Source organism: Podarcis bocagei (assembly GCF_964188305.1).
Source record: "Podarcis bocagei genome assembly, chromosome: 1".
Taxonomy (NCBI): Eukaryota; Metazoa; Chordata; class Lepidosauria; order Squamata; family Lacertidae; genus Podarcis; species Podarcis bocagei.
This window is the reverse complement of record NC_138125.1, coordinates 8,041,938-8,067,223: the sequence shown is the minus strand read 5'-3', so window position 1 is coordinate 8,067,223 and position 25,286 is coordinate 8,041,938. Positions and strand designations below refer to the sequence as shown.

The window sequence follows — 25,286 nt, the reverse complement described above, 5'->3', positions numbered from 1 at the left end:
AGAAGTGAGATTACAGGGAACCAGACAGAGGGCCTTCTCGATAGTGGCACCCTCCCTGTGGAACGCCCTCCCACCAGATGTCAAGGAAATAAGCAACTATCCTATCTTTAAAAGACATCTGAAGGCAGCCCTGTTTAGGGAAGTTTTTAATGTTTAATGCTGTATTGTATTTTTAATATTCAATTGGGAGCCACCCAGAGTGGCTGGGGAAACTCAGCCAGATGGGCGGGGTATAAATAATAAATTATTATTATTATTATATTATTATTATAATTACGTTCCAATATTTCACTGAATGTTTCTTGATAGACTCTCTGTTTTACTGATACGTTTCATTTTTATATAAGAATTTAACATTAATAATAGTAACCTTTGTTCATCAACTTTCCACAAAAAGGCGACTCAAAATAGGACTTCTTGAGCCATAAAATGCACAAGGCTGACAAACATTTACAGTGGTGCCTTGCAAGACGAAAAGAATCCGTTCTGTGATTCTCTTCGTCTAGCGGTTTTTTTCGTCTTGCGAAGCAAGCCCATTGAAGGATTAGCGGATTAGCGCTATTAGCGGGTTATCTGCTGATCGGATCAGCTGATAAGCGGCTTAGCGGCTTAGGAAAGGGGGGGGGACCAGCAGGAACTCGCAAGACATTGTCGTCTTGCGAAGCAAGCCCATAGGAGATTCGTTTTGCGAAGCACCTCCAAAACGGAAAACTCTTTCGTCTAGCGAGTTTTCCGTCCTGCGAGGCATTCGTCTTGCGGGGCACCACTGTATAAGCAAATGCAGTGGTAAAAAGGATGGAACCTAAACTGCCCAGGTGTGCACCACAAAAAGGCCTCTGAATACCAGTTGCTGGGTATCCCTAGCAGATCAGGTCCTGTTTGCGAGTTCCCAGCTGGGATCTGGCTGGCCTGGCCACTGTGAGAACAGGATGCTGGACGAGACGGGCCATTGGTCTGATCCAGCAAGCTCTTCTTATGTTGCTAATCAACCCAAAGCCAGGGGAAACAAGAGTGTCTGAAAGTTGGCAGTGATGGCTCCAGCAGTGTTGAAATGTTGTAGTTAGAGATTTTTCTTTTTTAGCAATCTTACTGCGTTTTATGTAAACCGCTACGGGATTTTGCATATTAAGTTGAATACAAATATTAGTAATAAATCAGTACTTCTCTTTATTGCTGCAGCTAAGAAGTTTGCAAGAGGAAGATTAGAAGGTGATTTTTTTGTCAAGTGTTACACGACTCACAGAGCTGTGGGGCGATAGCTCCCTTCTTCTTCACTCTGCAGGCTGGGCTTCTCTTCTTCCAGAGGAAGCTCTGCATCTCCCCAGGGGTTCGGAGGCGTCTGCCTTTCCGCCACTCCTCTGCCTGGGACATGCTCGGATACGGGAGGGCTAGGCGTGGCTACTTTGGGCGGTGAAGCCACAGGGGTGACCACAGGGGTAGCCACTGGGCTGATGGCGGCTCCAGCCTTGGATCCTACAAAAAGAAGAGATAAAGAAATGCCAAGCCAAGCTATGTTGCTACAGCAAAGGAATGTATGATTCGTGCCTGCAAACGTTTCGCTTGCTACATGGAGCAAATATACACTCAACCACTCCAGACTGGTCAAGAACAAACTAATTGCTTTCTGTTTCTATTCCCGATTGCTTTGAAGTTCTGAAAGTTCCCAGAGTTTTTGATGAAATTACAAACTTGGTGGATCAGGGAAATGCTGTGGACTTGATGTATCTCGGTTTCAGTAAGGCTTTTGACAATGTCCCCCATCATATGCTCGAGAGTAAGCTGGTAAAAGGTGGGCTGAACATTTTCCGACTCGAAGATTCAATGATTCCACAATTCTATTATTCTATGATTGATCCCGTCCCCAAACCTAGATACACAGAAGAATTACTAGAATAATTTTGATAGTTCATAGCAGAAGAGGCTTGTGTTGTTGTTTTGGGGGGTGGGGTGATGACAGAACAACTCCCAATATGCCAATCAATCAAGAAAGCTCTTTTTTATTGAAAATTAAAATACACCATGCTTGAAAACAAAGCTGATGAGTGTAATTACCGTATTTTTCGCTCTATAGGACGCACTTTCCCCCCCTCCAAAAATGAAGGGGAAATGTGTGTGTGTCCTATGGAGCGAATGCAGGCTTTCGCTGAAGCTGTCCGCAAGCCTTCGGAGCGCGGCAGCCTGCAGCCCGAAGCCCGGGGAGTGCTGCACGGCGCTCCCCGGGCTTCGGGCAGGTATCCGCAAGCCTTGGGAGCCCAGCAGCGCTGCGCACCCTGGGCTTTGGGCAGCTATCCGCCAGCCTTCGGAGCCCGGTGGGAGTTCCCGCCGGGCTCAGAAGGCTTGTGGATAGCAGCAAGCTCCGGGAGCGAAGGCTAAAGAGGAAGCTGGCTGTCTTGGCTTCTTTGCTCTTTGGGGCTGGGGGGGGGGAAATAATTCCCCCCCTTATTCTCCCCCCAAAAAAACTAGGTGTGCCCTATGGGCCAGTGCGCCCTATAGGGTGAAAAATATGGTAATTTAGCAACTTTTCTACTCTGATAACCTGTTTTGATACCTGCTGCTGTTAGCTGCCTCAGATCAGCATCTCCATCAATTTCAGTTACAGACAGAGAGGACTCTGGAGTTTTTACTGGAGACGGTTCTTTTGGAGGAGGAGGGGATGGAGGAGGCGTGGCTTCAGGTGTGGCTAGTGGAGTAGAGAGTATTGTTTCCTGGGGAAAAACACACACAAAGGCAATTGAAAGAAAGTAGTAAAGCTGTTACAAAATATTCCCTCCACTTTATTTTAAATAATCAAATCTGAATGGGAGAGAAAGAGCCAGGAATTCAAAGCTTACAGGACGCAGGATTTCTGCGACAGTGCACAGTTCAAGGGGAAGTGAGATGGAATATTGATTGGACTTAGTCTAGCATGCGAATGTTTCTGAATCTCAAGAAAACCCACAAGCAATAAATAAAGGACATGTGCTTATTCTTATGGTTAATAAAAGCTTACCCTTTAGAATCAAAACATAAACGGCGCATAAATGGTATTGGGCTACATTTACAATTTGCAGCAGCTACATGCAGAATGTGTGTGGGTTAGCCTCAAGCAATGCCAAGTATTTTCAGTCTGGGCTGATTTTGGGCGAATGCTATTTTTTTTTTCCAGGAGAAGGAGCAGTTTCAGGACAAACTGCAAGAAGTCTGAAATTATGGGTTTTTAAACAACAGTGGACTGAGGGGCCTATATTTAGCAATTTAGCATATCAACCAGTTGCCTATAGACCCACCTTGCAGCAAGCCCATTTGCCCAGACAACAATTTCTTCTGGTCAAACAAAGGCCAAACTTGTTGCTGAAGTCACTGTCTGACATAGGGAGTGTGCGCCTTGGCCCTGGAGCACACACCAGTAACGCAAAGAGTGACTCTGGGAATGTGCAGAGTATATTTCTGCCTTGCTTAGTTCCTAGCCAAAAGAGAATTGCAGTGTCCGGGTCAGGAGATGAAACTTCCAGGCACGTTTCAGTGCTGGCAACAGATTCAGAAATTGCACACCATCTTTGCCAAATAGGGGCAGGAAGACCAGAAAGCCTCTTATTTCAAACTTTTTGTCATTGTTGCTTACATGCTGCAAGAAGCAAAATGCCAAGGGTGGTATTCAGCTAAGTTTTACTCAAGCGTAGACCCACTGAAATGAATGAACTTGACTTGGGTCCATTAATTTCATTCAGTCCACTCTGAATAAAACTTAGTTGAATACCATCCAATTACTACAAAATAAATAAATAAATCCCCAACTCTTAATCCCAAATCACAAACAAAAAGAAACAAGTCACCTTTTCTGGTAAGGGTGTTGTGGTTTGAGGAACAACAACAGCAGAGGCTGCCTGCTGGCTTTCGCTGTCACCCAGCATGACGGCAACTGTCTCAGCAAGAGCTTCATTCACAAAATGTCTAATAATGTCCGAATCCACTGGGAGACCGGCGTCGACAAACAGCTGAAACCCCCCGGTACCTGCTGCTTCAACTAAAGATAAACCAGAACACAGGCAAGAACCAAATATTAAGGCTTGTATACTATTTTTTTCCACAAAGTAATAATCATAAATAAGTAATAATAAAAATGGGCACCCCACCACCAAGACCATTCCATTTTAGCTATCCAACCTCCCAAAATTTCAACACACCTTGTGATGGTTCGACCCCTTTCCGTTTTAACAGTACAAATTCTACAAACACCTTCCATATCTCGTCAGAATCGTTTCTCCTGCGTATTCCCCATCTTACCTTAACGGCACATGTTAATTTATCATTAATAGCTATGTCCCACACCTCTTTATACCATTCTTCCATTTTATATTCTGCTTGCCCCTTCCACTTCCTAGCTATAATAATTTGTGCAGCTGTCAATAAATTTGTGAGAAAGTCCTTCATAGCCTGTGAACCTTCCACCCTATCGTAAATTAATAATAATGCTAAAGGCTTGTAGATTAAGAATCAAGAGTTCTGTTGTCCTTGGGCAGCAAGAGCTTCCCCAGCCTCTCTTACCCTCCACCCCCCCTTGAAAAATGGATCCAGAGGTCAGGGGGAGGAGCAGACAGAAATCAAGACCCTCTGCATAAATTTTAAGCTGATTTTCTGTTTGTGCTAGAGTGATATTTGGATCCAAGGTGACGTGCTTGTGTGGCAAAAGCCGTCCTTGATTTTCAGATTCCTGGCATGCATAAAAACTTTATGCTACTTCAACATAAGGGAAAATCATGTATGATATGGATAGAAGAGAAGGAAGTGATTCTTCCTCTTCTATAATATTTGAACGTGGTGGTCACCCACTGAAACTGATTGGAAGTGCATTCTTTTCTAAAATCAGGAAGTACTTCTTTACAGAATGCCTAACTCACTACCAAGAGATGTGCTGGTGCCGGGTGGCTTAAGTCAGCCTACCCACAACCTGGTGCACTCCAGATACTTTGAACTTAAAGGTGGCTTTAGGAGGGGGCTCAGACAAACTCAGGAAGAAGCCGTCGCTCTAACAATGGCTCTTACCCAGTTTAGCTAAATGGAGACTCCAGGTTCAGGAGCAGTATCCTTTAGAATAGCAGTTGTTGGGTGATAACGTCAGTGCCAATCTAGCTTCTGACTATCTCAACAACACATGGAAGTCCCAAAGATATGCTGGTCTACCTAGGCCAAAGATGGCCTTTGGAGGCCACCAGAAGCATTCTGAATCCGACCAGGAAACTAACTATATGTCAGCCAGCGGAGTTCTCTTAGTGCTGGAGCAATATGAACCAAGACAGTGCTGCTGTGTTCTTGAAGGAGAACTCCAGGCACAGAGAACACGTTTAGTGGACCCTACAATTCCCGCAGGCATTCTTACATTATTATACATAATAAAAATGCTTTGCTGCGTTGAATTTATCTGAGGGGTAGGGCAGGAAATTACTTGAAACCTAAAAAGGGGAGGGAGTGTTAAGGTTGAGAACTGTGTGGGTTATTTTTTTTTTTGACCTGGCTTGAGCAAATGTCTTTAAACACCTTTCTCGGTTGAGCTAAACCAAAGCAAGGCTCTCATCTCAAATCAGGATATTAGGAACATTCGTTTTCCTTGGATCAGTCCACTTTCTGTAAATACTTCCCTCCACCGGGGGTTGGGGAAGCGACAAAGAGAGAAAACTATTGCAGCTTTTGCTTACCGATGTCTGAGGATATATCTTGGTTGTCCTCGCTCTCTGATGAGCTTATGTTGGGCACTGCTTCTTTCTGGGGTGGAAACATCCCACTGATGATTCGTGCCATTACTTCCTGCTCCACCCTGGTGGAATAATGATTTCTATATTTAATGCACCTGTCTTTACGATGTTTATGCCAAATACAGAAGAGCAGAGTTAGAAGCCTTGGCCTGCAGGCTCCCAGCATCCAAATGAGGCAGCCATCTCCCTCTGCCTAACGGTAGGGCTGGCCCAGCTGCAGCCGATGGGAATTGCAGGCCAACAACATCTGAATGGATGTGGGGGATGCCAGCTTAATCCCTTACATTGTGTGGCTAACAAAAACCAAGGCCAAGTGCGTGTAATGGGGTTTACCCATTCCTCCCTCCCTCCATCACGGCCTTCACAGCCCAAATGCAAGACCATGAATTTCTAAGAGCAAGGATCTGTTTTGCACAGGTTGCTCTGTAAAATGCCACATACACGGATGGTCCTATAGAGCTAATGACATTCCATCAGCGCATCACCATTGCACAGCGCCAGCTCTGGGAACTCACCAGCCAACCAGCTTGTTTTCCAGGGTCTCCCGTTTTTCTATGATCTCATCCAGAATGTCTGCTGTGGGCTGAGGAGCAGCAGGTGGAAAAGGAGGGCCACTGTATTTTGGAGAAGCGGTTTCTCCTTGTCTGTCGAAATGTAGGACCGGCTCGGAGAATTCCGGGACGTCATCGTCTCCTTCGTCCTAATGACAACAAAGGCTAATTTAACACTGCACAGCATGTTTCAGTACACCTCCATTAGCAATAAATTTCATTGAGTTCAGGGTCCAGCATGCTCGACATTCAGAAATGTTGGCAACAACGCTGTGCTTCACAAGAAGTTGTGCAAATTTCAAAAAATGGCATACAGACTTATTCTGCATAGCAAGGCACAACCACAACATTGTAGGCAGTTGAGTGGGTCTGGGGACTCTAAGTAGCACTGACGGCAAATTTTTAGAAGCAGATTCCCCTCCCTGTAAGCTCCATTACATTTCTTAATCCAATTTCCTATTCCCATCAGCCATAAGGTCTTTGCTAATGTTGGTAGCTAAGTGCTTTGCCAATCCCATCAGCTACGTTGACACGGGTCCCTCATGAGCAGGGAAGACCATACTTTGAAAACAGATGTAGCGAAAACAACTTGGAACAGCACGAACCTGACTCAAGAGGGTATTACAAAAGTAGAATATCCATTTACTTATTTATAGTCCAAGATCCATAAAGCTTCTTTAGGCATGGCTAGAAGAATTTTTGACTTCAACCCTTGACCAGAAGCCCCTTGAAAGCTAAAAGCACCTTAGAAGCTCTTTTTGAAAATACTCATTTCAAAAAAATTGGTTGCCACCTGGCTTTTAAGACTCCTATTCACTAAAACCAACCACCACCACAAGCAAAATCAAGGAACCAAGTCCTCCTGGGCACAGAAAACCAGGCATGTGGTTCTCTGAATCACTGACAAATATTTCTATCCAAATTTTCTGTTCTAACTATGCTTCATTTACTTTTATTCTTTTTTCCGTCCTTTATCTTGATGCAGAGCCTGCCCTATCCCTCAAGCTCACAGCAGCTAATGTTTTTATACTACCTCTGCATTCACAAGTCTTGCAAGGTAGGGTTTATTAGCATTCCCATTTTGCAGATGAAAAATTGAGATGGCGGGCAACTTGCTCCAGGTCACAAATTACTCCATGTCAGAAGCAGAACTAAAATGCAGGTCTCCCACTGGCCTTGACCAAGTTCTGCCATCTCAAGCGTTGCTTCTAGAGAAAGCATCTGTTCATATGCTGTGCTGGTGGCACACTTTACAACTCACCCGAATTTCTGCAACAAATTGTATTCTGCACATTAAAATTTATGTTGCATGCGAATGTTAAAGTTCAAAAAAAGTGTGTGTGTGTGTGTGTGTGTGTGTGTGTATGTATTCACAGACATAAGTACTGGCAAACATTTTCTCCCCACTGGAACAATGGTATTCATAGTTATCTTTCATTCTGACAGAAAATTCTACCCAATATCTAATTACTGGACAGCATTTCTCCCCATAGGTTTCATTTGTGTTTCTATTTCAATGAACCCGTCACTGAAGAATTGAAATATATAACACAGAGGCTACTACCCTTAGTTTATATATTTTTCATAAAGAAAAAGTGAGTATTCTGCCAAACACTTTGTGTGCGTTTCCTTTGGGTGCATGTGCTCTCAACAAAGCTGTGATGAGGCTTTTCTTCTGATGTCTCAAGTATTTATATGCTTTCAGATTAAAGTTAATCCTTCCACATCTTCAGGCTCATCGTTTAGGCAAACCCAAACCAAACATGTGCTAGAGTTGGAAGGTTTCTGTGGTCGAACACCAGGCCAAGACTGCCAAGGATGCAGGATGAAAGCAACGCCGGAGAAAATGGGGAAAAGGACAAGGGGCAGGGGGAAAAACCCTGCCTCTTGCTCACATCTAATTTTTTTTTTTTAAAAAAAGGATGATCCTGGTGTCTTTTATTGCTGCTTCATAAGCACAAGCTGGAAATAAATGACCAGGAGGTTTCACTTTACTTATTAAAAAAAGAAAGGAAGCATCTCAAAGGAGAAGCATTCTGGCTTCTGACACAGCTACAGCTTAGGTAAAAGAGTAGGAAATATTATGACTCCTTCCCAATTAAGAAAATAAATGAAAAAAAGCAAACTGCATGAATTCAACACTGCAGTTATACAAAGCTAATCTCCAATTGTGCATTGCGGAAACTGTTGTCATGACAATGATGAAATTGGATGGCCAATTGTATGATACACAATGAGGTTGGATAGACAGCATCTGTCATGGATGCTGTAGTTGAGATTCCTGCATTGCAGGGGGTTGGACTAGATGACCCTTGGGGTCCCTTCCAACTCTATGAATCTATGAAATACAATTAAGATAACCTTTTGCATTTATGAATACCAGGATTACAGAAACAGTTTCATTAATAGGTGACCCAGAATCTCACTAGCCAATCTCCTTCTCTAAAGCTTAACTCAGGAACATATTTTGGGGAAAGGAACATGGAAATCCAATGGTACACAGAAGTTAGGACATTCACTGGATTGTGATTAGTGATGCTTACATCACCTTGCCAACAAAGGTCTGTATAGTTCAAGTTATGGTTTTCCCAGTAGTGATGGATGGAAGTGAGAGCTGGATCATAAAAAAGGCTGATCGCCGAAGAATGCATACTTTTGAATTATGGTGCTGGAGGAGACTCTTGAGAGTCCCATGGACTGCAAGAAGATCAAACCTATCCATTTTGAAGGAAATCAGCCCTGAGTGCTCACTGGAAGGACAGATCCTGAAGCTGAGGCTCTAATACTTTGGCCATCTCATGAGAAGAGAAGACTCCCTGGAAAAGACCCAGATGCTGGGAAAGATGGAGGGCACAAGGAGAAGGGGACGACAGAGGACGAGATGGTGGGACAGTGTTCTCGAAGCTACGAGCATGAGTTTGACCAAAGTGCAGGAGGCAGTGGAAGACAGGAGGGCCTCGCGTGCTCTGGTCCAGGGGGTCACGAAGAGTCAGACATGACTAAACAACTAAACAACAAGGGGCTGTGAAAAAGCAGCCAAGAGAGAAGGAAAAACCAGGGACTTGATTGTGCTCAGCATTGGTCGCCTTCTTTACTCTCTCTTTTCACCCTTGATAGCAAACAGAAAGCGGAGGAGCCTATGTCATGCTTGGGGGCTTCCTCTTCCATTCCAGCCCCTCAGAAATATCTCCAGATGCACAAATTGCTGAATTTCCAACTACTCTGTGGTTTTTTTGTGATGCTTTTAAGCTCCATGTGGTGCAAAATTAAGTATGGTGGTTGCAAGCCGCCTGGTACAAGCAGAGCTTGGTGTTGCTGTGAAGATCCTGTGGATTTGGTTGCACAATACCTTTTGTCAAAGTCTCCTTGGCCTCTAATTTCCTTGTTCCCGCCTCAGCCTTAGCAGCAGTTTACACGGAGCGGCAGGCTTTTACAATAAGAGGGAAGCTATACAAAGAAGATTTGAGGTGAAACTCCAAAGAAGCAGTGAAGATATCAATAGGAGCATTGCCCCTGGCTGCTATAAATGAGGGCTGATTGTTTCTTTAGAAGTAATTTTCACGTTAGTGAATTAAACATTCATCAAATCAGCTTACTAAGAAGAATGTCCAGCGGGTAACAATGGTGACCCTTAAAAAATAAATATCACATTTTATCCCCTGCAAAGTGAGAAGCTATTGGAAAGCCCACCTGACTGACACCAGTAACATCGATGAAGTCAGCACCAGGAAGTTTCAGTTCCTCGTCCTGGGACAGACTGCTTTCTGCAGTAGCCTAAAAAAATACAGATTAAGTGAACCTTGAGATTTAGTAGAGGAAAAGAATGCAAAAAGCCACAACAACCTTCTTGCGACACTGAAAGAAAGCAGGAAAGTAGAGTGGGGAGGCTTATATCTTGGGACCAGTCACCATCCACCCACCCACCCACCAATATAAATATGAATGGGTGCAAGAGGAGAGGTGCATTTGGAGTCACCACCGGGGTGGGAGACAAGCCTGTTTTCCCCAGCACTGGAGACCCCAACCACTAAGAATCAAGCCTTTCTTGGTCATGGAGGATAGAATGTTGGGAACAAGACAAGGCAATCAAGTTTGCACCCTGCCCTTCCTCTATAGAGTTCTCCCATCCCAACAGCCAATGGGACTTAATATTGACTTTAGAGACTTCCAATCAAGCCTTTATCAAAGTGTGTTCTGAGGGACTGGCAGTGAGAGAAGTGTCGGCATACAAAAAAGAACCAAATGACAAAGTGCCCTGCAAAGGTGCCCACAAAATATAAACCAAGTTCTTCAAGTTTAGGCAGTTACAACATTTACTGTGCTATCCTCATTCCTGGTTTCTCAGCTTCCAAGCAAAGCAGCTGCGTGAGGAACTGTCTTGGGGCAGTGCTTGCTTCGCAAGAAATTTGCCACATGTGAAGCGGCCATTCGATGCTAAATGTTCTCAACAACAGCCATTCCAGACCTTCTTTCCTGTGATAATAAACTGATATATTTATGTATCAGAAACTAGCAAGGGTGAATTCAAATACCTGTATCACCTCCTTTGGAAAGGAAATCCGGTTGACGCTGGTGCTGTCGCTTGAAATACTGTCAATGTCAACATTAGGCAGCACCTGGAAAGTAAAAGCCCACAGATTCAATCTAGTTTCCCATCTTCTGAAGTATCAGGAGGACACGAACCAAGCTTCGGATGCAGTCTTTGTCCTCCCTATGCCATTAAATGCTCGGCCTGTGGCGGCATTCACCTGATTTATTATTTACTCAGTTTCTGGACTGCCCTTCATCCGATTCTGGGGAAACCCAGCCAGATGGGCAGGGTATAAATAATAAAATCATCATCACCACCACCATCATCATTACTGCTTTAACCTAATTTTTTTAAAGAAAAGGATGGAGCCAAACTACTGGGTGTGTGGAAGTAGTACATATTTCAATATTCTTATTTAAGTTGCTGACCCCCTAGCACAAGGATGGGGAACCTGAGCTCCCCCCGTTGTTGCGGGAATTCCAACTCTCATCAGTCCCAACCAACCACCATGGTGAATGGTTGGGAAAGATGGGAACTGTGTAGCCTATGCCTGCTGTACCAGTTTCAGTTTGCAGTCATGAGGGCTAGAGCCTTCGATTTGCAAACTGGATTGTCAGGAAACCAACAAGCTCCCAGGAGTTACGTTAAAAGGTGAAGCTGAGGTTCTGCTTGGCTCTTTGAACTTCATAAATCGCTGACTTTTAAGCTCTGATTTAAACAAAAACAAAAACCCACAATCCATACAAACACACATTTTTCTGACCACGAAATAAAACAGATCTCAAAGCTGAAGTAACCGGACACAGAAGATGGAGGCGGATCAGGGTAAAATTCATAGAGGCAGCTCTTGCCCTTCTTGTTCCATACCTGGACAGTCAGTCTGGGAGGGTCTTTTTTCTCCGATTTCATCTCTATTATGCCAATGTTGGGCTTCTTTACCTTTGGCTGTGGTTTCAGGGGAGCTGGAGGGACAGAGGATGTCACAGTAAGAGGGTGAAATTCGCCTATGCTTATTCCTGTAGGCTGAGAAGAGGTGCTGTTGATTTGTTTTTGACCTAATGTAAGTGCAAAACAAAAGGAAGCAGGAGAGAACCACCTTTAACAAATCCTGAGCCAGAACGCAAATTATAAACAAAAGAGAAAACTGAACATGTGTGATGATCTATAAATCCAGCCAGCCACCCATAGACATCCATATACACCCCCTTCTAGCAACTGCAATGCTGTATTTCATACCAGACCAACAGTAAACTGCCTGTAACACCTACCCAACCTGTTACTTTTCTCATTTCTGTCATAAAGATCACACACACATATGCATGTAGCCTTGGGGGGGAAAAGTGTGAAGTTTTACGGGCCGCCTGCTCATTTACTACAGAGCCAAGCTCAATAACCTTGTATTTATTTGCAAAGCCCTGAACCACGATCTGAACCCTTACGTTTCAGCTTGATCTCTGATATCATCCGCAGGAGCACTGCGGTCATCCTGAGTTGGTGGGGCTCATTTAACAATGACACAAAAACGAGATAGTAGCGTTGTCAGCCCTGTCCTGTGAAATGCCTTGCCAGCAGGGATTCAGCAGGCACTTTCTGTCTTAACCTTTCAACATTTGCTGAAAACATTTCTGTGCTGCCAGACATTTCCTGTAACAGTTAGATGATGATCTGTAATCTTAAATATTCATGTGGTTTTTATTGTGCACTGTACAGTGGTGCCTCGCAAGACGAAATTAATTCGTTCCGCAAGTTTTTTCTTCTTGCGAGTTTTTCGTCTTGCGAAGCACGGTTTCCCATAGGAATGCATTGAAAATCAATCAATGCGTTCCTATGGAGACCGTCTGGGGACAGAGGGGAAGCGCCGCTCTGTCCCCTCTTTTGAAGCAAGGGTCGGAGAGGAGAAGATCGCTTCTCCCCCTTGCCGCCCCTTGGTTCAAAAGGGGTCCGGGGAGAGAGGGGAAGGCGCTGCGCCTTCCCCTCTGTCCCTGGAGCTTGCGGGGCTGGCAACGGGGAGAAGCGATCTTCTCCCCGCCGCCCCTTGCTTCAAAAGAGGTCCGGGGACAGCGGGGAAGACGCGCTGCGCTTCCCACTGTCCCCGGAGCTTGCGGGGCAAGCTTCGTTTTGCGAAGCAAGCCCATAGGGAAATTCGTCTTGCGAAGCAACTCGAAAACGAAAAAACCTTTCATTTTGCGAGTTTTCGTCTCGCAAGGTGTTCGTCTTGCGGGGCACCACTGTAATTGCTATAAACTGCTTTGATTTTTCAAAAATGAAGTTTCAGAATACAGTGGACCCTTGGGTTACATTACCTTCAGGTAACGTAACATTCGGGTTGCGAATGCGGCAAACCCGGAAGTGTATACTTCCAGGTTTTGCCGTGCGTGCATGTGCAGAAGTGCTCCATTGTGCTGCGCATGCAGAAGCAGTGCCTCTAGATGTGGACTTTTTGGGGTACGTACGGACCGCTGGAACAAATTAAGTTCATATCCGGAGGGTCCACTGGACAACCATTTTTTATAAATAAAAATATAGGCTCAGGATGTGGGGGGAAGCATACAAAAGGAATCAGAGACTCCCTCTCTCAGGCCACTGCATATACAGTCATACCTCTTGTTACGTTCAGTTCAGGTTACGTCTTTTCAGGTTGCGTCCCGTGGCAACCCAGAAGTACCGGAAAGGGTTACTTCCAGGTTTCGCCACTTGCGCAGACGCTCAAAATGACGTCACATGCATGCGCAGAAACGGCGAATCGCGACCCACAGTTGCAGGTTGTGTTCTGCTCATGTTGTGAATGGGGCTCCGGAACAGATCCTGTTCGCAACCAGAGGTACCACTGCAGAATCATAGAATTGTAGAGCTGGAAGGGATCTAACTCCCTGCAATGAAGGAATATGCAGCTCTCCCATACGGGGATCAAACCTGCAACCTTTGCATTGTCAGCACCACACTCTAAGCAACTGAGCTATCCAGGCATGCCTATACACTAGGAAAAAGGGTGAACCAGCTACAGTTTGACTTAAGAACCTAAGAAGAGCCCTGCAGGATCAGACTAAAGCCTCGTTTCCCCGAGCAACTTTGTGGGAAGACAAAAATCAGGACCTGAACGCAACATCACTCTCTCACCCATGCTGCCCTGCAACTGTCTCTGAATCTTGGAGGTACTATATAACATCCTGGTACTGTGCCTTAAGCGTGATTTACCGAACCAAGCATGTTCAGGACTGGGTCTACTATTCTTTCACAAACAGTTTAATAGGCTTCAAATCTGCTGCAGTTTTCCTAGACCTGATTTCTCCTAAAAGCACTAGCCTGAATATCAAACTTCCCCACTGTTTTGTGAGAATTTCGTTTACTACAGTGACATCTAGGGATGGTAAAAATAACTACAGTGAAAATAATAAAAGTTACATAGGGGGCGGGGACTCCATATCTGTATGTACACACATCCCAGTGAAACAGCCTCAAATGAAGGTAACAAGTTCATATATACCCTGATGAAATCTGAATTGGAAGCAACTGCCCAGGGAGGAGATCTTAAGATTAAGATGGAAAGGCTGGAGATAACATCTGTTTTTACAGCATTACGCCCCCGCCTCCCAAAGGTGGTGAGGAGGAAAAATCCATGATAGAAATTATGAGGAAAAGGAGTTGAAAATAGTAATAGTACTGCAATAGCCTCAGACAAACCTATGATGCAGTTACATTTGGAATATGGTCTCTGCATCTCAAAGAGAGAGAGAGAAGACACTGAAGTTGAAAAAAGGTGCAGAAAGGGTTTAACCAAAATTATCAGAGTGATGGAGCAAGACTCCTAACTAGGAATGGCTGCAACAGTCTTCACCAAAGCTGGTGCTTTGGGCTACAACTCCCATCAGCCCCAGTCCCCATGGCCATGCTTTCGGAAGCTGGTGAGAGCTGTAGTCTGAAACATCTGGAAGGCATCGGCTTGGGGGAGGCTAAGATCTGGAGTAAAAAGAACCCACTGATGTATCATAACCAAGTAATCATACGCAGAACACACACGCAAATGACTGGCCTCTTTAATTTACGAAGAGGGTGAGGAAGGCAACACACTATGCACAGCATAAGGGGGGAAAACGTTTTCTGTCTCCTATTAATGCTAGAATGTGGGGGTGCTCTGGTGAAGCCCAAAAGCAGGAGATTCAGGAAAGACTGAAGTAAGTACCTCTGTGCAACACACATCAATCACACACACCTGTATAAAATTCATAGGTGGTGCAACTAAAAAGGGATTAGACAAGTTCATGGCAGAGAAAGCCATCAGTGGCTTTTGATATGGTATCAGGACCAGTATCAGCTGCTGGAGAAACATCAAGGGAGGCCTACTCCCTTTTGTCCTGCTTATGGGCTTCCAAGGGGCATCTGACTGGCTGCCATGGGAAATGGGATGCTCCACTCAATAGGCTTCGGTTTGATAAATAGGCTTTCATCTGATAAATTCAGAAGAGCAGCAGCCCTGCTGTACTTTAACCTAGCCTAACCAATAATTTACTAAGAAAGGGTTCCGATTCCTTGGGCTTCATTTTTCTAACAGATCCTCTGCACCTCTCATTTGCAGTATTTTTTTCCTCATTAGGATAATCAGACACACATGAATACATTCTGGGGCTAAGAATATAATTAGGGATATGAAGCCTCCCTCAAATCATGAGCTGCCTTGCTCCTGCATCCAGAAAAATCCCACGTGAACCTCTACACGGACAAACGAGGAAGAACAATTTGAAGTGGCAGCAGACTTTTTTTCCTAGGTGGCTCACGTAAGTTGAGCCTCTCTTTTTTCTTTTCCATACCTAATGGAATAGCCATTGGGATGAGGTGCCCTTCAAGAGCACCTGAGAGTTCGGAGGTCTCTCTGGTGGGGCTGAAGAGATACTGGAGCTCCTGATGAGAAGCAGATCCTGGAGGTGGCTTCCTAGGACTGCTGCGCATGTAGGGACCAGTCTGCGTCCTTGCCGATTTCAGTTTTGTACCTGGAAAGAACGTCAGATAAATCGTGAGTCTCCGGCAGCTCAGTGCAAGAGCATCTGATGCCAGCTTCAGTCCTTGGCATCTTCAGGGAGGAAGAGAAAAATCTCCTGCTGGAAATCCCGGACAGCCACTGCCATTCAGTGTAGAAATGGTCTGACATGATATAAAACAGGTTATTTATTTACAGCATTTATACCTCACCCTTGAGTCAAACAGTCTCTTAGAGCAGCTTACAAAAATTAACTCTAAACCTGTCTCCTAGGCTATGAGAAGAGCATGAAGCTTTAGAGCTGTGTGAAACTGTCCCCTGGGGGCGCTGGAATGATCTAGGGGGGCAGCAGTAGCCTCGGATGCAATTGGGAGAGCACTGAATAAAAATAAGGGGGTGGAGGAAGAATAAAGAAGAAAATGTTTCATCTGTTGTGTAATGACGCTTAATGCCAGGTTGGGCGCTGTTGCAGGACGATGGTGAGGGGTTTTTTCTGGACTTGGGCGAACCCTCTTTGGCTTCACCCAGGCCTGAGAAGTGGATTGCAGCTTGCCTGCCTATTTGGCCAATGAGAGGCAGGCTGCGGCGCCAGCCCCGCCACTGCGGCAGATTGGACTGAGCTGGCAGGATGTAGGTGGAAATAGACATACATGAAAGAACCCAGATTTGTCAATGCATCTTTCTGTTTGTTCGCTTAAAGAAGAAGAAGAGTTTGGATTTGATATCCCGCCTTTCACTCCCTTTCAGGAGTCTCAAAGCGGCTAACATTCTCCTTTCCCTTCCTCCCCCACAACAAACACTCTGTGAGGTGAGTGGGGCTGAGAGACTTCAGAGAAGTGTGACTGGCCCAAGGTCACCCAGCAGCTGCATGTGGAGGAGTGGAGACGCGAACCCGGTTCCCCAGATTACGAGACTACCGCTCTTAACCACTACACCACACTGGACGTAGATTTCCAGGGAGGTGCCGAGTACCGTATTTTTCGCTCTATAACATGCACCTGACCATAACACGCACATTGTTTTTAGAGGAGGAAAACAAGGGGGGGGGGGAATTCTGAATGAAACAGTGGATGTATCATTTTTGTGCTTCATGCTGTGGCCACAGACATGTGATCTGATGGTGAATTTGGGGTGACCCAATGCAAAGATCCTGAGGATCCATGTAGATCCATGCTTTGTAACCACGTTTTTGCACCATTGCAGCCCCAGGCAACAGTGAGTGCGTGATTTTTGGGGGGCAGGCTGTAGCCATGGACATGGTATGTGATCTGATGGTGAATTTGGGGTGACCCAATGCAAAGATCCTGAGGATCCATGCTTTTTAACCGCGTTTTTGCACCATTGCAGCCCCAGGCAACAGTGGGTGCGTGATTTTGGGGGGGCAGGCTGTAGCCATGGACATGCTATGTGATCTGATGGTGAATTTGGGGTGACCCAATGCAAAGATCCTGAGGATCCCTGTGGATCCATGCTTTGTAACCACATTTTAAGTGGGGAGGGAAGGAAAAACACAGAAGGGACAAGGAGCACGAGAGGGGTGTGCAGAGAAGCAGCTGGCTAAGAATGCAGGAGAGGGGTTTAACGGGTTAGGGAGGAAAGGAAGGCAAAAGTTTCCCCCCACCCACCCAGCGCTCCCTCCCTCTCTCTCTCTCCCACCTGCATGTTTTCCAGCTGCCTGCGAGTCCCTAGACGCAGCAGCACCGGAGCACGGAGAGGAATTAGAAGGAAGGACGCTCTGCTTTCCCCTCTGCTTGCCTGGAGGGGAGGGGCTTTCCCTGCTCTTTGTTCCGTTTGAGCAAACACAGCAACGAAACAGAGGAGGGTGGGCAGTAAGACCCTGAGGCAGAATGCAGGAAAGCTTCCTTTTTTCAGGTTTCCCTTCTCCGAGACGTGCGATTTGATTTTTGCCTGATTTTTGCCTCCACTCGCGCCAGTCGGCTCCAGGGACCACACATTCGCTCAATAACACGCACAGACATTTCCCCTTCCTTTTTAGGAGACAAAATCTGCGTGTTATAGAGAGAAAAATACGGTAATTATTTTTTCTGAAAAGAAGGTGCTAGGCCAAATAAGTTTGGAAACCTCTGCTTTAGAGCAAGCTTCAGAGGTCTAAAAATGTAATTTCTCTGGTTGTCACACTGTGATTTACTTTGCATCTGAGCTTAAAGCATGGAGGGCGGTTAGCTTCCCATTCATCCAGCTGTGGGGGGGGGGGGAGCATGCAAAGGGCACAAGCACCACTGGCCCCTGGGCTCAGACCCTACATGTTAGGAACTGATTCAGTGCCATGACCTGCCTAAGTGGAGCTGCCCTTTCATGGAGCCAAAGGAAGCTTGCTCTTCTGAAACTCTGGGAGAATGGATTTCTCAACCGAGTCTCTCAATCCCATAAACATCCTCAAAATGGATAGCAGGGCCCACACTAATGAGCCCCACCAACCTGCCACTTACGCCAAGCAGTGCCAATGAAACTGCCATAAAGACTTCTTACAAGATCAAGGAGAAAGAACGTTTAAACAGGAAACGAAGGCAGACCGTTTGAAACATTGGTTTTTAAGGTGCGGGCGGAGAAGGCGTTTTACCTACCCTTAACACTCTCTATCAGTTTAGGTCTTGGAGGCTTTGATTTGGGAGAAGGCGAGTTGAACCTCAGGTACGGGGATTTCTTAAGTGTGCTCCTGTGACCCTGGTAAATCGGCCGGCCGTATATCTGAGAGAGATAATCTTCATTTCGTGCTCCCGTCCATCTTTTCAGAGGCCCCTGCAAAAAACAGAAAATGACTCTGAAACTTTTAAATAAAAAAGGCAACATGCTGGCCCAGAGAGAGAGAGAGAGAGAGAGAGAGAGAGAGAGAGAGAGAGAGTGTTGGATCTGGATGGCAGAGATTTGGCCTGAAATACCTGATGGGATGGCCTTGGTCAACTTACTCTCTCAACCTAACCACCTCTCAGTGTTGCTGCTAGAATAAAACGGGATTAACTATTCCAAGCATTTCGGAAAAAGGTGGGGTGCAAATGTAGGATTCAATTACAGGTTGCTGGGCAGAGCTAAGAATCCCTGACTGTTCCCAAACTCTGCAGTCTCACCTTATCTGCTAGCACTGGAGTGGGCTTTGCTGCAGGCAAATGCCTTTTAGTTGGGATTCCCGTGGGGTACTGAGATTTTGCATGTGTTTCTCTGCTGGCTTTCATTGTCTTGACAGCCCGTTGTGCCTCGAGGACATCATTCCTTGCCATTTCATCCTAAAGGCAAAATGTAAAAGCAGCTGGTAAGGTTAGAGGACAGCAAGGGAGCAGCTTTCGACCAAAATCACTAATGGACTCTTTCAACTATTTGGCCTTCTATTTTGTAACGACATGCACTTTCTCTTTTGTATAATTTCCCCTTCAATATAGCTTTTTAAAAAATGAAGACTTAAGTATCAATAGGTGGTTCTTAAAAGCCATACCTGGATTTCCATGCTGATTGTCTTAATCCACTCATCTACAGACTTTCTGATTCGTATCTCTTCTAGGACATCTCTAGATGAGAGAAGGAAGTGATCTAATTTAGGATGGGTTTGTTTTTTTTACTTGCATCTAGTGAACAAAACTACAAACTCTGAAACCACCAAGCTTGCCTAATACAGTATTTGCTGCTGGCATTTAGGTATATCAACAGAGGATTGAAAACAACTGCCACAGAGCTCTACCTGTCTGCTGTCAACTCATCAATGAAGGCGTGCAGAGCATTCCCATCCTTGGCACGGATAATGGCTTCCAGGTTTTCTTCAAGAAGCTTCTTGTTCTTGCGCACTGCTCTCAGGATCTTTTCAGCATCCCTCAGTATGGATTTGGAAGCCATGGTTGACTGAAGAATGGCTGACTTCGAAAGCTCCTGGAGTTCTGGAAGGCTTGGGGCAACAGGGTATTTTTGCTACAATCCAAACAAAATGGGATCAGAGCTTCAAATATTCAGGACTGTCCTCAATGCTGATCAGCAAGATACCCTGATAAGGTCAGCAGTGCTTAATGGAAGCAACTGCCCTCCGTTTGAGACCAGTATTGTCAACTTCAGTTAAAACCAAAACAAAGCCTTGGGTATTATTTTGGGGAGACTGGAGGGACATTGCTATGCCTGACAACAAATCCTAATTATTGGATTCTTTTGCCCCATCTTTTTGTGCCTGCCAAACAGCCATGTCACACTTACAATATTTTATTCTCTTGGTAAGTATGCTGTTTATAGGGACGCGGGTGGTGCTGTGGGTAAAACCTCAGTGCCTAGGACTTGCTGATTGTAAGGTCGGTGGTTCGAATCCCTGCGGCGGGGTGAGCTCCCGTCTTTCGGTCCCAGCTCCTGCCCACCTAGCAGTTCGAAAGCACCCTTAAGTGCAAGTAGATAAATAGGTACCGCTTTATAGCAGGAAGGTAACGGCGTTTCCATGTGCTGCGCTGGTGCAGGCTCACCAGAGCAGCGATGTCACGCTGGCCACGTGACCCGGAAATGTCTTCGGATGGCGCCGGCTCACTGCCTCTTGAGCGAGATGAGCACGCAACCCTAGAGTTGGACACGACTGGCCTGTACGGGCAAGGGTACCTTTGCCTTTACCTAAGTATGCTGTTTTAAATGTGCATTTCATATTTGGCTTCACTTAGCAATATTGTCGTTTGAAATGTTTAAGATTTTGTTTTTGTTAACTTTGTTTGTGTTAAATATGTATTCTGTAATTAACCTCCTTTGTAATGTTTTATTTTGAAATCTTTGAAATTGTATTTTGGTTTCCTGTTAATTGTGTTGCTTTGACTGTGTACTTTATATTTGACTTTTTTCGGAAATGTTTGATTCTGCATTGTTTTATTGATGTTTAATATGCTGTGAACCGCTTTGAGATTTTTCTTAAAAATATAAAGCGGTATAGAAATGAAATAAAATAATAATAATAATTTACTTTTTCATTTATTGCCGATTCAAACATCCTGGAAAACAGCCACAAATTTTCATTGTATGAAGATCACTGTGCACACCCGTCTTCTGCAATCTTGTGCATTCCTGATCACACAGCCATGATGGTGGAAGTCCCAAATAGGAACCACCCCTTTCTTTTCTTTCCTTCCCTTCCCTTCCCTTGCCTTTCCACTCTTCCTCCAAGGAGATCAGGGTGGTGCACATGGCTCTCCACCCTTTCCATTTTATCCACATAATCACCCTGTGAGGGTTGGCTAGGCTAAATAAGGTTACTAAAATAATTGTAAGCATGAAATATAATAACCACCCACTATAAAGACAACATGGCAGAAATTTAGAAGCAGCACAAAAAGCCTTCAGCCCAGGGTCAGAAAGTCTGGGGAGATGAGGTCTTTGCCTGGTGCCAGGGACACAGCTCTTGTTGGTACCAGGAAAGCATTCCGCAGACAGGGCACCCAATCACCACCCATCACAGTTGTGGGAACCTGTAGAAGCACCTCTGATGATGACGGCCACAGCGAACAGACAGACTGATGTGGAGGCAGGCGATCCTTCTGTCGGGTGATGTCTCTGCAGTGCGAGGTTGCCTACAAATTAAAAGGAGAAAGTGTGGCCCTTTGACTCCCAAGGCAATCTTCACAAGTAAATAAAACTACTCGGCCATGCAATACGTGTCTGCAACAGGCAAACGCCATTTGCGGTAGGAGAACCCACCCACACCACCCCCAGCTTCCAAGCCCTTTTGGAGAATCTTAGTTCTCATGGTATAGGGAACTGGTACACAAGTTTCAATAGAGGTGGTGGGAGCTTCATAGCACTGCATTGCTGCCAGGCCCTATACAAACTACAGAACAGGAACATTTAAATGCCTGTAGTTTTACTGAAGGTGCACCCAGGCTGATGCAGTCTGGCGACCGGCTAGCTTGCCGCTGGTGCATGAAGCCAGATGGAGCCATAGACCAGGAGTGCTGATGGCTTCAAAAACGGAATGAACTACGTGGCAATGAACGCCTGGCAGATGCAAGCATCAGGTCTGCCTTTCTAGTTGTACATGGTCCAGCCCTGCTTTTAAAACCCCACCTTTAAGGTTATGGCAGAATCTGGGTGCTATGGTTTTTAGTGATTTCATTGCTCACACGTCCTGCACTGGAATGTTTAAAGGAGCCTTTTGCCAACCCTCCAGAAATTATGGACTACAACCTTCATCAGCCCCAGTGTTGTATGTAGACCAAAACCTCTGGGGACCAGCAGGTTGCCGTAAACTGGATTAGAGGTATTTGATTTTAGGGTATTTTATTGCTCCAAGTCATTGTCTCCATAATTTAAAAACAAACAAATTGACGCAGAACCTTCATAATACTATTCATGTCCGACTTCCACTCCTTTGCATCCTGTAAGGCAAGCGGGGAGAAAGAATCTGTTACACTTAAGATAAAGTTCCCTACACAGATATAAAGTACAATATACCAGAATCATGAGGCATCTTAAAGGCTAACAGATTTATTATGACATGAGTTTGTATAGACTCAAGCCCACTTTGTCAGATGCTTGACGTGATGATGGGCTAAGCTGTTTTTGCTGCAAGAGACGAGCGCAGCAACTTGCCTGGAAAGAAAGTACGCTAGAACTCTCAGTTAAAATCTCACCAAGGCTATCTGTATGGAGTTCTAATATACACTTGTGTCTTCCTACTGTAGGCCAAAACATCACCACCACCTCTGTGACCCTCAAGTAACGCCCTTATTCATCATGCTAGAAGGCCTAATTTATCATGCGTTGGGAGAGAGAAAATGTTCTCTTGATTCCATCCTTTAGGTTACCCTCCATGCCTACCGAAGTTCAACTCGACAGGACAGCTGAACAGTTACGAAAGCCTATTGTACTGCAATAAAATGTGGATCCAACATTTAATAATTAACAATGCAAAAGGAGCTTGGGGCAGGAGTGCACTCAGGCTATTCCACATTGCTCCCTCACAACAGTGCTGTAATGGCTCCAAGGAACTACATAGGCTAGAAGAGCTGACGCCAGGTGCCCCCGGCCCAAATTCAACACTACCCTGTATGTGCAGTGAAACCTCCATTTTCCTCCAGAAGGCAAGCCCTCTCCCCTAAACCCCAAGTAACCAAGACTGCTTTTAAGCCAACATGCATCAGGAGTTGTAAGGCGCTCACTGAATTACAGCCATTGCATGCCATTTGCATGGTTTATTCTGCTTACAGCTGAGAAGAGTCTGAAAACTGGATTTCTTGGCTGCTGCATTTTCATTTGCAGAAACCACCTCTGCAAGTTCAAATTTCAGGTTCCTGCTTGCAAGTATTTCAACTTCTCCCACTACAGTATGAAGTTGTTAAGTTGTTGTTAAGCAGCTAGACAGAGGGTGAAGAAAGAGCTGTGAGTGGAAAAGGGCCCTCTTCCCATCCTTTGGACCCCCTGGGAAACTCTGCAAACCTGCTGCACCTGGAACTGGGTGTAGAGAGGGCAGCTGAATGGGACACAGGTGTGGGCAGCCGGACGAAGGACCATGCATCTTGGGACTGCCCAGAACAAGCAAGTCTAGAATGAGAGACTAGGGCAATATCCGCTGTTTGCAGGATCTCTTCTCATTGTGGGAATTTTGTGGGTGAGCTGAGAGTTTGTTTGGATCCGGGGTTAGAACCCGGAAGCTGAGAGGGAGGTAGTGTCAGAAGGAAAGTGAATTGATTTATATATATTAGTAACTTTGTATTAATGTAACATTTTTATATGTGACTGTGTATTTTTTGTAGTATTTAAGATGGATGATGTTGCTTCAGTTTTTTGTACACCGCATAGAGATATTTTAAAATATATTAAGTAGCACAGAAATTAACTAGTCAGTCAATCAATAATCAATCAAGTTATTTCAGCAACCTGGTCATATTTTGCTTTACCTGCAAGATGTCATGCATGTCCCGTTTCAGTTGCCCGAGATCGTGAAGCACAGCATCTGCTTTCTTAACTGTTCTCTCAACCGGATTGTGATCTTGAAGTGTGCTTTTAGATGCAGGGAAAGGCTCAGTCTGCTGAACGTTCGATCTGCTACGAAGAATTATTTCAGAGTTCTCAGCACTCCTGCATTTCTTCTTATGGGACTGCCTAGACTACAGGCAAGTGCTGAATCAAGGCTGAATGAACCAGCAGTTGGCCTTCACCACCTACTATTGAGAATCGGGGGAAATCCCAACCAAATTGTGGGCGTTTATGAATCAAGTTACACAACTCTGGAGAGGGACACATATTCCTACAAGAACAAAAAGGTCCAGAAAGGCAGAGAAACAGACGCTCCAGCAAAGCCATGTTATTGGCCACCAAAGCTGCCATATGTTGGCCGAGCTGGTGTGGGTAAAAACTTTTTTTTTTTAACCCAATTTGCTACTTAGCCCTTATATTTTATTTATTACTTATATATGGCCCTTCATCATAAGATTTCAAGGTTGTTCACAAGATAAAAGTTTTGCCCAATTTGGGAATTTCACACTTCTCCATCACTTAAAATAAACACAAGACAATAAAATAGCCATTATCCAAGAGGTGTAAATAAAGCAAAACACCTGACCATTGGATGGGAACTGAGAACAAATGTTTACCCCAGGTTTTGCCTGTATGCACTGGTTAACGGATGCAGACACAGCATCACACCTTGTAACGGGAAACTCAGGTGGTGGGTAGATTGTAGCCAAACAAGGGCCACTGAGAAGTACCGTATTTTTCGCCCCATAGGACGCACCTAGTTTTTTGGGGCGGAAATAAAGGGGAAAAAAATTTATTTCCCCCCCAGGTGAGCTGCGCTAATCCCGAAGCTTGGGATGTGCGGAGCTCAGCACGCCCCAAGCTTCTGGGTGCCGGCAAGGTCTCCGCTAGCCGTGGGAGAGCTGGGTCTCCCACAGCTAGCGGATAGCTTCCTGAAGCCTGGAGAGCGAGAGGGGTCGGTGCGTACCGACCCCCCTCGCTCTCCAGGCTTCAGCGAAAGCCTGCATTCGCCCTATAGGACGCACACAGATTTCCCCTTCATTTTTGGAGGGGAAAAAGTGCGTCTTATAGGGCGAAAAATACGGTAAGTGGAAGTATCAGCATGCTTGGGGTTACCCCAAGATTTGAAGAAGTACTTTTAAATAACCCAACAACCCTAAGGGGGCAGGGCAGCCCTCTCAACAGTTGAATGAGGACTGAGCCTGCTCAGCAGCCATGGACTGTTGACGGTCACCTGGGAAAGGAAAATAGGAGGAGGTGCAAGGGGATAGAACGAAGACAAAAATGCCCTGCTAAGATCAAATGGTGGGGGAAATCATACAAGTGCTCCTTTTAGGAGGGAATATACACAGCCACTTTTTCCTGTGGGTTCCACTTGTCTGATTCTAATTCAGTAGTTCAGGCTAGGTACAAAAGAGGTGGACAAAGTTCAAGGGTCAGTTTGCCCTGTTGAGCACAGTTAAGCTCACAGTATGCAAGTGTACTTTTCAACCTCATGCCTATGCAAACAAGGCTTTTAAAGAAAACAGTCTCTTCCATGAAAAACACGTCTCAAGCATGTACAG

General features: G+C 45.2%; 1 protein-coding gene across 4 annotated transcripts in view; it reads right to left on the bottom strand.

Annotated features, from left to right (window-relative positions):
• The window catches only part of KIAA0586, a 73,538-nt gene that overhangs the window by 32,958 nt on the left and 15,294 nt on the right, over positions 1-25,286 (bottom strand). For 2 of the 4 annotated variants that reach the window (XM_081191089.1, XM_081191091.1), the window contains exons 11-26: positions 23,643-23,793; positions 22,080-22,121; positions 21,228-21,317; positions 19,475-19,698; positions 19,232-19,304; positions 18,870-19,025; positions 18,369-18,543; positions 15,617-15,796; positions 11,679-11,866; positions 10,813-10,896; positions 9,971-10,054; positions 6,245-6,429; positions 5,673-5,791; positions 3,813-4,003; positions 2,549-2,705; positions 1,242-1,473 (exon numbers count right to left, since the gene is read on the bottom strand). In XM_081191089.1, the coding sequence (XP_081047215.1) occupies positions 1,242-1,473; positions 2,549-2,705; positions 3,813-4,003; positions 5,673-5,791; positions 6,245-6,429; positions 9,971-10,054; positions 10,813-10,896; positions 11,679-11,866; positions 15,617-15,796; positions 18,369-18,543; positions 18,870-19,025; positions 19,232-19,304; positions 19,475-19,698; positions 21,228-21,317; positions 22,080-22,121; positions 23,643-23,793 (2,331 nt within the window). The remainder of the gene's footprint in view (positions 1-1,241; positions 1,474-2,548; positions 2,706-3,812; positions 4,004-5,672; positions 5,792-6,244; positions 6,430-9,970; positions 10,055-10,812; positions 10,897-11,678; positions 11,867-15,616; positions 15,797-18,368; positions 18,544-18,869; positions 19,026-19,231; positions 19,305-19,474; positions 19,699-21,227; positions 21,318-22,079; positions 22,122-23,642; positions 23,794-25,286) is intronic. The other 2 variants (XM_081191090.1, XM_081191092.1) reach the window with 2 other exon arrangements.